A 15,650-nucleotide genomic window follows, 5' to 3' on the forward strand; every position below is an offset into this window, starting at 1 on the left:
CTATCGACCCCTCTGGACGGCCTGCAAAGTTATGAATAAAACGGATCGATGGCGGATGATAGCTCTGTGATGGCCGACGCAAAAATGCTTTTAGCACTGGCACCACCCCCTTTTTTCACTACACGAACGAGAAAGGCATTTTTCCTAAAACGGCTCTCTGGTTCATCGATACCCTTCGATGTGCTATAACCTTCCTTCCATCTTGTTATCCTATAATTCTTATTTTAACAAATCAACACACAATTTTTTCATCGACGATCCAAAGAAGAAAAAAAAGACGAAGAAGAAAAATGAGAGAAGGAAAAAAAAAAAGAAAAAAGAAACAGGAAGAAAGAGCAAAAAAAAAATAAAAAGAAAAAGAAAAGACGAAGGAAAAAAGAGAAAAGAAGTAATTTAAAAAAAAAAAAAATAAAAAAATAAATAAAAAGAAAACAAACAAAACGAACCACACTTACATTTAATCATTATTCGTGATATTATCGAGAAATGAATTATTATCGTATGTGTATAGTAAATGAGAGAGAGACAGAGAGACAGAGAGAGAGAGAGATTTTCCACGATGAAATATCGAATCTTACGAATATTTCGACAAATCGAGTGTGTGAAACGGTCAATTATCATTCTCTTCCTCCTCCCTTCTATCCCCCTCGTTCCCCTTAAATAATAACACATACACCTTCCGTGTAATATTAAATTAAATGGCAACACTAAGCCCAAGCTCGAATATAACATTAAGCCATGGCGACATCTTTGCTTAATTTCCTCTTAGCCTTGGAGGATTGGCAAATGAATGAGCGAGTAAGAGGGTAAGTGTGAATGAATGAATGAATGAACGAACGAACGAACGAACGAAACAGAGAGAGAAAGAGAGAGAAAGAGAGAGTGAGAGAGAGAGAGAGAGAGGATATGAAACTCAAGGTGTCTATAAGAGGCTCCTTTCAGTCTTAATTAATGCTTAATTAATCCGAAGGAATCGATTATAGTTCTAGCGAGTTTCTCGTAAATCTCTCTCTTTCTCTCTCTCTCTCTCTCTCTCTCTCTCTCTCTCTTTCTCTCTCTTCAAATGTAAAATGTCGATCAATTTTAAGACGACGACGAAAAATGATTGAAGTGATTCGCGAACAAAATAAGATTTTTCCTATTTTACTCGATCGTACGCTATTCCTCCCTCTCCTCCTCCCATTGTGGGATCGATTCTACTACGAAATTCAAGATTTTTCTTTTTCTTTTTCTTCGTTCGTTCTCTACTCTCCACCACCCTTTACCTCACCGTCCCAAAAGGAAAAAAAGTTTGCGAGGACTTTGGAAACTTTGGCCTCTTTTCTTCTCGTATTTTTCATTCATTTCGTACCACTCAACGTTGCGTTATAACAACTTCGTGAGATTCTCCTACTTAGCTCGTTCTTTTTCCTTTTTCTTTCTTTCTTTTTTTTCTTTCTTTTTTATTGTTCAATTTTCTTCTTTTTTTTTTCCTTCTCCTTCTTCTTCTTCTTAATTGTAAGAAGCCTAACGTTCCTAACATTTTCCTTTTCCCACCACTAATATCCACCCACTCATATTTCTATTCTTCCTCTTATCGACGGACTTATCATGACCTTCCTTTTGATTTTTCGACGATCACGAATATTATACTCGATTTATATATAAATCGATCGATAAGAGAAAATAAACGAGGGTAACAATTTCACGAGAAGATATATTTTATATTTAGATACTCTCGTTATATTACTGTTATTAACTACTAATTAAATACAAATCCGTACCAATTAATATTTGCCAGATTATTTTTAAAGGCGAGAGAAAAAAGAAAGAGAGAGAAAGAGAAAGTCGAATTACAATCGAGTACTTTCGTCGATACTAACCAAGGATTCAAAAGCAGCTCTCTGCAATTGGATTACGCCGAATCGTAAATCAAACTCTACGAGTATTTACGGCGTGTCGTTTAATTGCGAGCCTACTACGATCTCAATCTTAATGAAGATGATTAACTTTTCCGCTCTAACGAGTACCAACAGGAACGTTTAAACGTCAATAAGACTTGGCCCTTTTTAACTATCGAGGAAAAATTTTTTGCGATAAACGTATACGACTAACCCTTTCTCATTGTTTCAATAAATCAATGTAACGATTTATTTAATTAATAAATTAAAAAAAAAAGAAAAGAAAAAAAAAAATAAACGTTCGTAATGCCATTTCGATGGAGGACTTACAAATGCAATTTTCTTTTTTTTTTTCTTTCTCTTCTTCTTCATTTTATTTCATCTTATCTCTTACTTATCTATCAAGGAAAAAAAAAAGAAAGAAAGAAAAAGAATTACATTCTTTCTATTATCATTGTTTAATCAACGCGCATATAAATAATACGAGAGATTTATTTAATCGTTATTATTTAGAAGAAACGATTAATAGATCAAAAAGGAAAAAGCTCATAGAGTTGATCGATATTATAAAGATTAGATCATCAGTAGCAGAAAGATTGAACGATATTATTGGATCATCGAGCGAGATATATATATATATATATATCTTTTTTTTCTCTTCCGATCCCTTCTCATTCTGTACATGTCTCTTAACATACTTGACCCACTTGACTCGTGGCAGGCATGTAAGGCAAAGTAATGACAGAGCAAGCGGTGCCCTTCGACCCGTGTCTAACGTGCAGCAGATGCCACTCTCTCTCTCTTACTCTCTCTCTCTCTCTCTCTCTTTCTCTTTCTCTTTCTCTTTCTATCTTTCCTTCTCTCTTACACACCCACGATTTCTAAGGGAAGCTACCCTCGACGTATCTAGCGGTATAAATTATATCCTACTGGCGTCATCGCCAGCCCCTTATATGATCGATCATTAGAGAGAAGCCGGCGCGAACGAGCGACTGCGCGCACGTCAGAAAATTTGCCAAAATTCGTTGATCCGTATTATCCTGCAGAAAACGATTGACGACAACGACGACGACGACGACGACGACGACGGACGGCGACGACAATGATTTCTATTCATCCGTAAACAGGAAAAATAAGAAAACCTATTATATATAATAGATTTCAAACGAATGACGTTGCTTATTATTATTATTATTATTATTATTATTATCACTATTATTATTAAATATTACTGAGAGTTGGATTGTACGATCAGAAAAATATTATCGATATCTATTTAATACAAAATATATTAATATATAATGTAAACATAAATTTACATTATATTATTAAAATTATATTAAATTATAAGAAAAATATTTGATGTAAATTTGTATTAAATCGATAAATGAAAACTCTTGGAATGTATTCAATTCTATGGAAAAAATAAGAAAGAAAGAAAGAAAGAAAGAAAAAAGTGCAGAAATAAAAATAAAAATAAAAATAGAAAAAGGAAAAAAAAATCAATTACTCTTATCTACGTTAATTCTATTAATTACATTAATTTTATTCTATGTAAACATTATCATACGAATATATATATATGAGAATTTTGTAATATTGGATCATACGAACGAATCTGATTTTAAACGAACGAATTATTTAATTGGATATAATTGAATTATCATCTCTGGAACACCTCAGAATTATCTGATTAGTTACAACGCAATGATAATCAAGTCAATCCGCGGTGTTGTTAATTCCATTTATATAGATACATACACGTACATGGGGAGAACGTTGTTCTCCAGAAGCGAAAGGGGGTAAGTAAGGTAACCAGAAATCTGATTTATGCAAGGCAATAGTCGAAAGCATACACACGAAACGCCTCTGGCTTAGTAGTATATTCCTGTGTATATTGAACTTAGACTGGTCTGCTTCTCCCTGTACTGGACCAGATTAGTTCGGTCATTGTACCGAGAGTCCTGCTCGTTCGTATGAACACAATCTGTCAACCCCGTGAGCTTACCGAATTCTCTCGATCTTAGCTTAAGTAGCTCTAGGAACCTCATTGGTCACAAGAGAGTGAGAGAGAGAGAGAGAGAGAGGATCCGATTCCAAAAGATCTGCTCAAATATTCTCAACAAATCATTTTCAATATAGCGTCGAACAACAGAATGTCGAACATCGAACGAACCGTCCGGTCCGATCTGGTCCGTTCGGTCTGGTCCAGCCAATCAAATATCAAATATCAGGTCATCCATTTTTTAATTCTTCTCCCTACAAATTGGACATTTCTTTCTTTCTCTTTCTCTCTCTCTCTCTCTCTCCCCTACAGTTCCACTACAAAAGCGTAACAATCCAACGAACGGGCAATGCGTTTTGTTTACCGTCGAATCACGGCTTAAATTGAGTTTACATTTTAAATGCACAAGGTAACACGGCCGCCGCCGCGACCAACCCCGAGACAATGAGTAACGTGAATTTTTGCTTTTGTTTAACCAGGGAGACGTATTGAAAACGATTATTTATGATGTTAAAACCATATATATATATATATATATATATATATAATATAAATGAAGCAATAATACCCTCGATTGAATGAAGAAAACGATTATACTTTTCACGGTGACGGACTGTCTGGAAAAAAAAGAGAGAAAAAAAGAAAGAAAAAAAAAGAGAAGGAAAAAATAAAAAAAAATAATAATAAAAAAAAAAAAAAAAAAAAAAAAAAAAAAAAAGAAAAACCAAGAGTGAAGGGCAGAGGACAAAAAATGAGTCAAACTCGAAAAGAACAAAAAAAATGTTTGCGCACGAAGGAAGAAGATAAAAAATTAAAAAAAAAAAAAAAAAGAAAGAAAAAAGAACAAAGAATCAAAGAAAAAAAAAAAGAAAAAGAATAAACATGCAAAGAGAGAAAAAATAAAAGATAAACAAAAAACAACTCCTTCCCGTGGAAGGATGGGAAGTGGAGGAGAAAGAGAAGGAGGAGAAGGAGGAGGAGGAGGAGGAAGAGGAGGAGGTTGTAATTATTGAAGATTATCTCAAATGGACCGACGTATTAGATTTCTTTGGTATCACGTTTGATAGCTCCGAACAACAAATTTAGATTCAAATTTCTATCGTCTAAACGTTTAGCTTCTTTCTTAAAGAGAATATAGAGAGAAAGAGAAAGAGAAAGAGATGGAGAGAAAAAGAGAGTGAAAGAGAGAGATAAGGAGAGACAGAGAAAGAGAAAGAGCTAGGGGATGGTTAACTTACGCTTAGGGACTAAAACATTCGTGTGAGATCCAAGACAATCAGTCGGCACATCAAAGGTGACGATTGTTTCCCGTAAATTATAACAACCGTAGAGCACTTACTAGACTTCTCGTTATGAGTTTCGCGAACAAGTTCAATTAAGTCCAAGCCGTTGGTAAGACGAGGCAAGGCTTCCTAACCCATGGTCTCTCTGCAGCCCCTTCGATCAACGTAAAACCACCCCAAATGTAGTCTTGAAAGAGAAACTCGGTTAGGGAGTGAAAATTATAACGAACGTAGGAACGTAGAAACTTGGGTACATACGTACGTACGTACGTGAGTGAGTGAGTAAGTGAGTGAGTGAGTGAGTGAATGAGTGAGTGAGTAAGTGAATATTTTAACCTTCTTAAGAAAGTGATATTTTTAAATCATTTCCTTTTGTTCTCATTTCATTTGATTTGATTTTGTTTTATCTCATTTACAATGTAATCCATACGTAAAATAAAAAATATAATATAATTCTAACAATTTGTTTTCCCCTATTAAACTAAACCCTTTCTTTCTAATAAATCTTTCAATAATTGATAATTTTAATAAAATGACGTAAGCATGTCGAAAGTAAAGGCATATGAACGTTTAGTCAATTGAAAGAGATTAGAAACTCATATTAGGACGGGTCAGTCAGCAGCTCGATAATTTGTGAGACAACACGTGTCTAATATATGCCCATTATCGAAAGAGAAAGAGAGAAAGATAGGGAAAGAAAGAGATAGAGATGCCAAGGGAAATGAGAGAAGAAGATTTATCACCCTTGAGATAAATCGAGGGGTGTAGCCCAAAATGCAACAAAGCTACGAGAATTGAGTTTATAATAATTTATAAAGGGGATACGAAATGAAAGATTCAAATAGCAAATCTTTACTTCTGTCTCTCTCTCTCTCTCTCTCTCTCTCTCCTCTCTCTCTGTCTCTCTCTGTACTTTCTCTTTCTTTTTAACTCTGTTTTTACCTGAGAAATTATCTATGAATTGTATAATATCGGAATGAATGATTGATTTGTTGCTATAAGCTAATTTAACGTCGACGATTTTTGTAAATTTAAATGTCAAAATATATATATATATATATTTAACGTTAATCAAACAAATCGTAAAAAGAGATAGCATTAGATATTTATTAACATAACAAAATGAAAAAGATATAAATCAAAAAATTGATTTTTCAGAAAAAAGAAAGTGAGAAAGAGAGAGATAGACAGAGAGACAGAAATAAAAATAAAAATGATAAATCAGCTGATCGTCTTTGCATTCTTTCGTTCGCAGTACGATGTATACTACCAAGCTTTGTATAAAAAAAATTTTGCGAGCATTATTATTATTATTATTATTATATAAGGGGACCGACTTGTCGACCGGCATCGACCTTTCGACTATTCAAGGGCATAAAACTTGAGAACAAGATTTATTATTATTTTTCTTTTCTTTTTTTTTTTTTGTAAATTCCCGTTAAATATAGTCGATTATCGATCGATTAATTTTTCTATACAGATATTAATTTATATATATATATATATATATATATATATATATATATATATATACAAAACAATTTTTCATGAAAATCATAAAAAATCGTTATGCAAAAAATTATCGACGTATAATCTGAGACAAGTTACCTTCTTCTTTTTCTTTTTTTTTGCACAACGAATATACAATGTCAAACAATTTGTCGAATATAAATTTTTAAGGTCAGGGGGTGGGACGAGATGGACAAGGGGAGGGGAGAAATGGAGAGGAGGGTACAATGACTTATAGGTACAGGGTTGAATCGTTTTCTTTATGACCGGTGATGACCACGGTAAGGAACGACTCAAGGGATCCCTCGATATCCTGCTTCTCGTCCAACGTGTGACAGCTTTGGACAATGTAAAAGATCCCTGTCGTTACTGATTGTCACTTGTTTCCTGCCAATTCTCTTCTCTCTCTCTTTCTCTCTCTCTCTCTCTCTCTCTCTCTCTCTCTCCCCACCCCTCTCATCATCCAATCGCAAATCTTTCTCTTTCTTCCTTCCTTCCTTCCTTTCTTTCTTTCTTTCTCTTTCTTTCTCTCTAACCTTCTTATATATTATTTCACATTCAAATACCCGCGAAAACTCAGGTCCGTCGTCCTTCGTAATTCTACGCCTTGAGAACCAAACCACGAAACCGACGTTCTGTCCATTTTCCTAACGAAATAATGCGCGAAAGGGAGAAAAAAAAAGAAAGAAAGAACGAAAGAAAAGAGAGAAAAAAAAAGTTTAGGGTCTATGTTGTTGCACTTTCGACGGAGCAGTAGTATCGAAATTAATAATAAGAATGCAAGGGATCAAAGCAAGCAAGCAAGCAAGCAAGCAAGCAAGCAAGCAAGTAAGCAAGCAAGCAAGCAAATAAGCGAGTAAGCGAGCGAGAAAAAGTATGTGTGTGTATGAGATAGATAAAGAGAGAGAGAGAGAAAGAGAGAGATGGAGTGGGGGAAGAAAAAAGGAGGTGGAGCGGTACATTATGTTCTTCATTGTCGAATCACTTCCGGGGCTTGACCTCCAGCAACGCCCTAAAGACCAGTTCACCTGGACAATGTCCATGTATAATGGAAGCTACGTTATAAGTATTGTCCACCGTTAGAACGATATCGATTGTCTAAAATAAGTATTTCCAGGTTGATAGGTACCAATGTCCTACTACTACTGGATGACAAGGATGACAATGATGATGATGATGATGATGATGATGATGATGAACACAATAAGATTCTTGTCGTCGACTCGTAAATAGCAGTGGGCGTTAAAAGGACTCGTATAATATAATAGAAATTGTTGAAGGGCTAGGAGGCGTTTTGCTTTTAAAGAACTTTCCTTTTTTACTCTTCTCCTTCATACCTTTCTTCGTTTCCCTTTTTCTCTAAATCTCGAGATATTTATTACGTTTATTATATCTATCCGATTATGGATATATCACTTTTATCGCCTTTTTATTTTCTCTTCGAAAAAAAAAAGCAGAGAAAAGAAATTAAAAAAAAAAAAAAAATAAGAGACAGACGAGTGGAAAGAAAAGGAAAGTAAAACAATTAAAGAAAAAAAAAAATGTTCTTCAATTTAAAAATATAAGGCTGCTCGTTAAGAAATAATCGAAAAGAGATAGATAGATAGATAGATAGATAGATAGATAGGTAGATAGATAGATAGAGAGAGAAAAGAAAAAAATAATACCAGCGATCAAAACCAGGGAAAAATTTTTCTTCCTTTGCAAACCACCGGCAATAACTCGAGCACGATTGATCATTTGACATACGTTCTCGAAATCATTCGGCAAATTGGACTGAGACCCTCCACCGATAGGGCACACACCAACACCACAACCGTGCCAACAGCACCCGGGGTTTCACGGTTGAACGAGCTAAGCCTAAGATTGGTTTAGTCGCCACGAAGGCACGACGAGAAACTTGTACGGATCACGCGTCACCGACTAGAAAAAGCTATGTCCGATAGAGAGATAGAAAGAGAGAGAAAGAGAAAGAGAGAGAAAGAGAAAGAGAAAGAGAGAGAGAGAGAGAGAGAGAGAGATACTTCCCTTTAAAAGATTCTTTCCTTTTTCCGGATTTCCCATTCCCCTTCTCCTTTTTTGTCGGTCGATTCAAAAAAAAAAAAAAAGAAAAAAAGGGAGGGGGAAAAAGTGTGCGAGAACTCACGCGGCAGGTGGGGTAATACTGATACCTAACTCATCCGCAAAACGGTTCAGAATTTTTTCTCTTTTCTTTTTCTTTTTTTTTTCTTTCTTTCTTTCTTCTCTCATACCTCCCCTAGGAGGAAAAAAGAAGGATGAAACGAAATTCGAATATATATATATATATGTGTGTGTGTATGTGTATATATATATATATATATGTTTTTTTTTAATTTGGAATCTATTATTTTTACGGGACAAATCTAAACACGAATTGCAATTGATTGAAAGATCCTAACTACGAGAATATGAAATATAATAAAGTATAATAAAAATAGATATATTCTTGATTTTCTATTTTTCTTTTCCCTTCTTTCTTCTTTTTCTTTTTTTTTTTTTTTTTCATTTTTTTTTTTCATTTTTTCTTAACAAAACCGACGCGAAATTTCGGTTTCCTCGCAACCCTCTCATTTCTCCCTTCCTATATATATATATATACACGATACGCACAGTACAAAGTTTCGTGAATTTTCTAAAGATTGTGAGAAAAGGATTAGGATCCGAAAGGGGAGTAATGCGAACGGTGTGAATCGAGAGCAGAAAAGAGACAGGAAGAGAAAGAAAAAGAAAAAAAAAAGGAAGAAAAGAAAAATAAAGAGAAAGAGAGACAGAGAGAGAGAGAGAGAGAGAGTGAATTTTGACCGCTTTGCGAACTACTCTTCGATGTAACGAGAGACCCGAGAGATAATCCTGAAATTTTTTATTCGAGAAGATCGATCGAATAAGATGAGAGTTCAACGCGAAATTTACCTTCATCATCATCATCATCATCATCATCATCTTCTTCGAATAATAATAAATTTGTAAATGATTAAAAATGCGCGTTATAAAAAATCTTTCGAAAAGATTTTAACCTCTTGCACGAGTTTACGGGGTTTTCGTTGGGCGGAAACGGGGGTAGGGTACAGGGTAGTAGGAGTAGAGGGTGGGATGGGATGGGGTGCTTGATAGATCGGGGCCGACGAAACGAAGGGGTAGTTTGGCTTTAATCGATCCTGTAATCGCCGGTCCGACAGTTGGCCCCGACTGCCTTTTTGTCGGCAGTTAGATGGATGAAGCCATTTACATTTTGTCAGTGCGACATGCGCTCGTGCTGCCGCTATCATATCTATCACAACCTCTGCACGTTGCCCCCCCCACCCATTTCCCTCTTTCTCTCATTCCAAAACACCCTCCCCCACCCCTATTTCCCCCTCCCTCTCCGCCCCATTGTGTCCATGGTGGTAGAGATCGACCAATATAAATCCGGTTCAATTCGCGTTAAACCTATGTGCTAATTTAAAAGTCATCAACATTTTCTAAAGGAGTCAAGAAAAAAGGAAATAAAAAAGAAAATCTGTAATCTACGAAAGAGAATCAAATGATGAATATAACGAAATGATATATTAATAAACAACATTAATAGGAAATATTTCGAACGTTTTTCTTCGATCCAAGATATGGTAAAATGTTTTAGCAAGGTTCTACGGGTAAAGGTTCTCTTGAAATGGCAAAATTGAAAAATGGATTCAATTGGATTCATCCGAATGCAAGGGAATAAGAAGAAATTGACAGATCCGTCAACGTGGATGACACCTTCGAACGAACGATTTTCGTCCAGGTGGTCGCTGTCGAACTATCAAGAGACGACGACTCCTTCTGTCTGTTTGTCTGTCTGTCTGTCTGTCTGTCTGTCTATCTGTCTATCTGTCTGTCTCTCTTTCTTTCTCTTTCACTCTATCTGTCTATCTATCCATCGTCCTATTCCCTTTTTTTCTCTCTCTCTCTCTCTCTCTTTCTCTCCATCCTATCCTATCCTATCCTATCCTATCTCTATCCTCTCCTCTTTCTCTCATTCCTCCTTATTTCGTCGGCATCTGCGCGGATAATACCCGGCAGGGATTATACGGCAATAGGATAGAAGAGAAACCCAATGACATTGGCTTAAAAGTATTTCTCGAACTACCCTCTAACCATAAACAGATCGATCATCTTTCAAACGGTTGTCGATTGAGAATTTTCTGTTCTGGATGCGTCTAAGATATTTGATAAGATTAATGCTATAAACCGATCGATTAAAAAAAAAAAAAAAAAAAAAAAAAAAGAAAAAAGAAAAACCGTAAGAAAGAATGGAAGGAAAAAAGAAAAAGACAGGGAAAAAAAATAAAATAAAAGAAGAGGAATCAATATCAATTTTTCTCAACGTATAGTAAAACAGGGCGCACACGGGCACAATACGTACACCGCGCGCCAAATAGAATATATACCAATATATTTAGATTAGATTAGATAGATGGATGGATTACGATTGGTTAAGGAAAAAAAAAAAAAAAGAAGAAAGAAAAAAAAAGAGTAGAATGAAATCTCGAAGAATAGAAATCGCATGGTTTATATTTCTCAGAATCTCGATGTTCTCATTCAGTTGAATAGAATTACGAGAGAGATTTCCCTTCCTGAATTTCCAAAAGGCCATACACACAACACTGCTGATGCGATAAACGCCTAAACGATATATATGTACATATGTATATGTACATACCTATGTACGTATCTATGTACTTACATACGTGCATACATACGTGTATACTTATTTATATACCTGTATAACATATATATATATATATAATATATGTTTATACATATATATTGCGAAAAAGGGAGAGAAAGAGAGAAAGAGAGAGAGAGAGAGAGAGATAGATAGATAGATAGATAGATAGAGAGAGAAAGAGAAAGAGAGAGAGAGAGAGAGAGAAAAAAAAGAGAGAGAAAGAAATAGAACTCACCTCCCAAGCGTAACGGGGATTGAAAGGCTCGCTCACCCACTTGCAGGAAAAAGGACCAAATCTGGTACCCCGTGGTATATCTTTTCGTGCTCGAACTTGTGGCCCACCACCAGGCGCTGAACCACCGACCTCGACCTCGGGAACGAGTGACACCCACTCGTGACTCAATTGGTCCTTTGGCTCTTGCTTTATCGTGTCCTCTATATAAATCAAAACATGAAGACAAAACAGGTCATACATACCGTCACTTTTTCTCTCTCTCTCTCTCTCTCACACAATCACTCACTCTTTCTCTATTTATCTATCTATCTATCTATCTATCTATCTATCTATCTATCTATCTATCTATCTATCTATCTATCTATCTATCTATCTCTATATCTCATTATCGATCTTCACTTTTATAGAGTCTAATTAATACGAACGATACGAAACGAAAATTCTTCGTTAAAAAAATGTATCAACAAAAAATTTCAACGATGAAAGAATAAGAAAATAAATTAAATTAAAAAAAAAAAAAAAAAAAAAAAAGGAAACAGAAGAAAAAAAAATGTTTTTTCCTCAGATCAAATTATTATCGAATTCTTTAGAGTATAAATCTACTCACGATACTCGTTTCGCGTTCTCGAATAATCCTTTTGTTGTTCATTATGTTTCTCAATATAATCCCAAGACATCCTTCTATCGTCGTCTCTAACAGACGGTGGCCTCTGTTGTTGCTCCTTTTCATAATTCTGTTGTCTTTCCATACCAGGGGAATAACCACGTTGTTGTTGTTGTTGTTGTTGTTGTTGTTGTTGTGATTGTGATTGTGATTGTTGATAGTTACTCCTAGTTTGCGAGGTATTATAATCCAAAGGTGTATCCTGTATCGCATTAGACATGTGGAGGGCTTTGAAATCTCTATAAATAGGATTGCCGTTGCTTGCGTTGCTACTACTGCCACTAGAATTATTATTATTGTTGTTGTTGTTGTTATTGTTGTTGTTGTTATTGATGTTTTCCTCCATCTCGCTACTATCCGCACCACCACCACCTCCTCCTCCTCCACCTCCGCCGCCGCCACCACCACCACCACCACCACCTCCACCTCCTCCTGTGGTATTTCCAGTTGATACCGACTCGCCTTCGTCGCTGCTTCCTAAAACAAAATATATATGTATATATATATATATTTTTTTTCTTGAAAGGATTCGATTTAATCTTGATAAAAAATAAAAAAATAAAAAAATCATCGCCCATTTCTCGGCGATCATCGTCGGCAATAGAAAATGATTATAGAATACTTTACATTCACGAAGAATAACGATAACGTCAATGTATTACTTTTCCTAATGCTATTCTAAGAACGAAAATTCAATTTACCGGATGGATTTGCACGTTCTACGATATCCGATTATTTGTGTTTGAATATACGTGTATTGAGAGATCTTTTAAAAGGCAATCGAACGATCAGATCGATCAGATCGATCAGATCGATCAGATCGATCAGATCGATCAGATCGATCAGATTGGTTCGTCAATAATATCTTGACTTGAAATTAGTGTAAACTGACAAGAGAAAAGATTCAGTAATGAAATATGAATGAAATCATCGGAAAAAATGAATTTATCGAACAAAAAAAGACAAAGAAAAAGAAAAAAAAAATAAAAAAAAAAAAAAAAGAAGAAAACGTTTGCACGTTTTAATCTGATAATATATCCTTCTCTTTTTTTCTTCTATTTTTTTTTTATCTTACGTCTTTTTCTTTTCCCCTTTTTTTAATGAATTATATAACTTGGATAAAGCGTAAAAGCAAATGTCAAATGGATAACAACTATCTATCTATCTATCTCTTGTTCAGTAACACAGTTTTGTATAATCATATTGTAACTCAAATAGAATAATGTTTAGAATGATAAGATTGAAATTTTATAACGTTATTTTAAGTGTTTATATTCCAATCAATCATTAGACCCGTTTTGGTTTCAATCTGGCACTATTTATAAAAGAGAAAGATTTTCGTTAGAAATGATTAGATTTCATTAGATATATATATATATATATATCTAGAGAGAGAGAAAGATATTCGATCTATTTGATGAACGAACGATGCGTTAAAAATAAAGAAATCTTAAAAATATTTTTCGAAGAAGAAAAATAGATATACGTTGGTATGTATCCTTTTTCAATTTCCTATTTTTAAAAGAGAACGATTGGGAGAGAATATTAGATTTATTTGGACGACTTCGTGAGGAACGAATAAATTTGTCGGGACCCTTTTAATAAACAACCTTATCTTCCAATCGAAAGATATTCCCAAGAGAAAGAGAGAGAGAGAGAGAGAGAGAAAGAAAGGAAGAGAAAGAGAGAGATAAATAGATAGCTAGAGACAGACAAAGAGAGGGAGAGAGAGAGAGAGAAAGAGAGTTCTATCGACTATCAAAAAACAAACATATATATATATATATACACATACACACATAGAGAATTTTATGCGAGTCTTTTCGAACGAACCTGCGGCAAGAAGATGCCTCAAAGAAAATTATACTGTGACGAGTAGTCCTTTGCAAACAACATAAGCTCTGTGTGAATGTCAACGGCTAAGTAAATTTGCAGGTGTATCTATGATAATAATAATGATAATGATAAAGAAAGAAAAGAAAAAAAAAGGAAGGAGAAAAAGAGAGAGGAATAAAAAAGTAGAAAAAAAAAAAAAAGAAAATGCACAAAAAAAATAAAGAATAAAAAAATAATTTTTCCCTTACGTTCGACCGAGAAAAAAAAATCATCAACGAATATCATCTCGATAATTAATAATAATTATTATATCGATCGAAAGAAAATCTAATAGAAAATATTGAAAAATACTTCAATAGGTAGGTAAAAGATTGGTATAGGAAATATCGCGAAAAAAGAAAAAAAAAAAAAAGAAAAGGATAAAAAAAAAAATTTTTTTCTGATAGGATTCTAATCGAGATAGCAAACAAAGGCTTCGGAGAATGCATCCGGTTTATTGTCGGGAGAGTGTAAAAAGTCGTAAAAGAAAACGGTGATCCTACGAATAGGGCTAGTAGACACGGAGACACGAAGCCTAGAGTATACTCATTCTATCGATACAACTTTTATATATATATATATATATATATATATATATGTACTAGCAGAGAGCAATAGAGAAGTATCGTATAACGACGTTAGCTCGTTCTTTCTCGATAAACATAAATCGAGATATAACGAGCGCTTTACGACAAATAGAACGAAGAAAGTATTCGACGAGATACGAATAGAGCTTTGTTCCTTCGTGATAAGGAGAGAGAGAGAGAGAGAGAGAGAGAGAGAGAGAGAGAGAGAGAGAAAGAGGAAAAGAAAAGAAGAAAGAAAGAACAGTCAAAAAAAAAAAGAATAAAGACAGAAAAATCATACGTCAATCAAGTATAAAGACATAAATTGATATTAATTATAAAAAAGAAGGGAAATTAAAAACAAAAGGAGAAAAAGGTGAAAATATAAAAAGGACATAGAATAAAAATTCCTTCAAATTTTTAACCTATTAAATTCGATCAATTCGAAAAAATAAATATATCTCACAATTGTTTTCCTAGAATCCAAACGATTAATATTCCTAACAAAATTTCTTCCTTTTTATCTTCTCTCTCTCTCTCTTTTATTCTTTTTCTTAAAAATCAATAAAAAAAATATTGCAAATTCTTTCGTACGCACGTACGAATAATACGTTCGTTTTTAAAGTTCCATTGTAAAAAATAAAAAAAAGAAGAAGAAAAAGAAAAAGAAAAGAAAAACACGACTTCATCAATGTACCTAATCGAAAGAATAAACAGGATTTCGCGAAATCCCGTTAGAGGGTTCATACGGTACAAAAGCAAACCTATAGGATCCTATGGTGGTCCAACATATAACGACAATATTTGGGAAAGCATCAAGATGAGAGAGAGAGAGAGAGAAAGAGAGGAGTACCTAAAGTAAGGTCTTTGACTCCTGTGGGACGTTGTTACGAGTGCTCGAACACATTCACCCTCTATAGAATTA

General features: G+C 34.5%; 1 protein-coding gene across 3 annotated transcripts in view; it reads right to left on the reverse strand.

The window, feature by feature from the left end:
- Positions 1-12,638, reverse strand: part of LOC118448060 (transcription factor hamlet) — a 31,343-nt gene extending 18,705 nt beyond the window's left edge. For 2 of the 3 annotated variants that reach the window (XM_035880814.2, XM_035880815.2), the window contains exons 1-2: positions 12,228-12,638; positions 11,621-11,820 (exon numbers count right to left, since the gene is read on the reverse strand). In XM_035880814.2, the coding sequence (XP_035736707.2) occupies positions 11,621-11,820; positions 12,228-12,630 (603 nt within the window). In that variant the 5' untranslated portion in view covers positions 12,631-12,638. The remainder of the gene's footprint in view (positions 1-11,620; positions 11,821-12,227) is intronic. The other variant, XM_085662863.1, reaches the window with a different exon arrangement.
- Positions 12,639-15,650: the final 3,012 nt, after the last annotated feature.

Source organism: Vespa mandarinia, chromosome 19, assembly GCF_050613455.1.
Source record: "Vespa mandarinia isolate Hongniang chromosome 19, ASM5061345v1, whole genome shotgun sequence".
NCBI classification, from domain to species: Eukaryota; Metazoa; Arthropoda; class Insecta; order Hymenoptera; family Vespidae; genus Vespa; species Vespa mandarinia.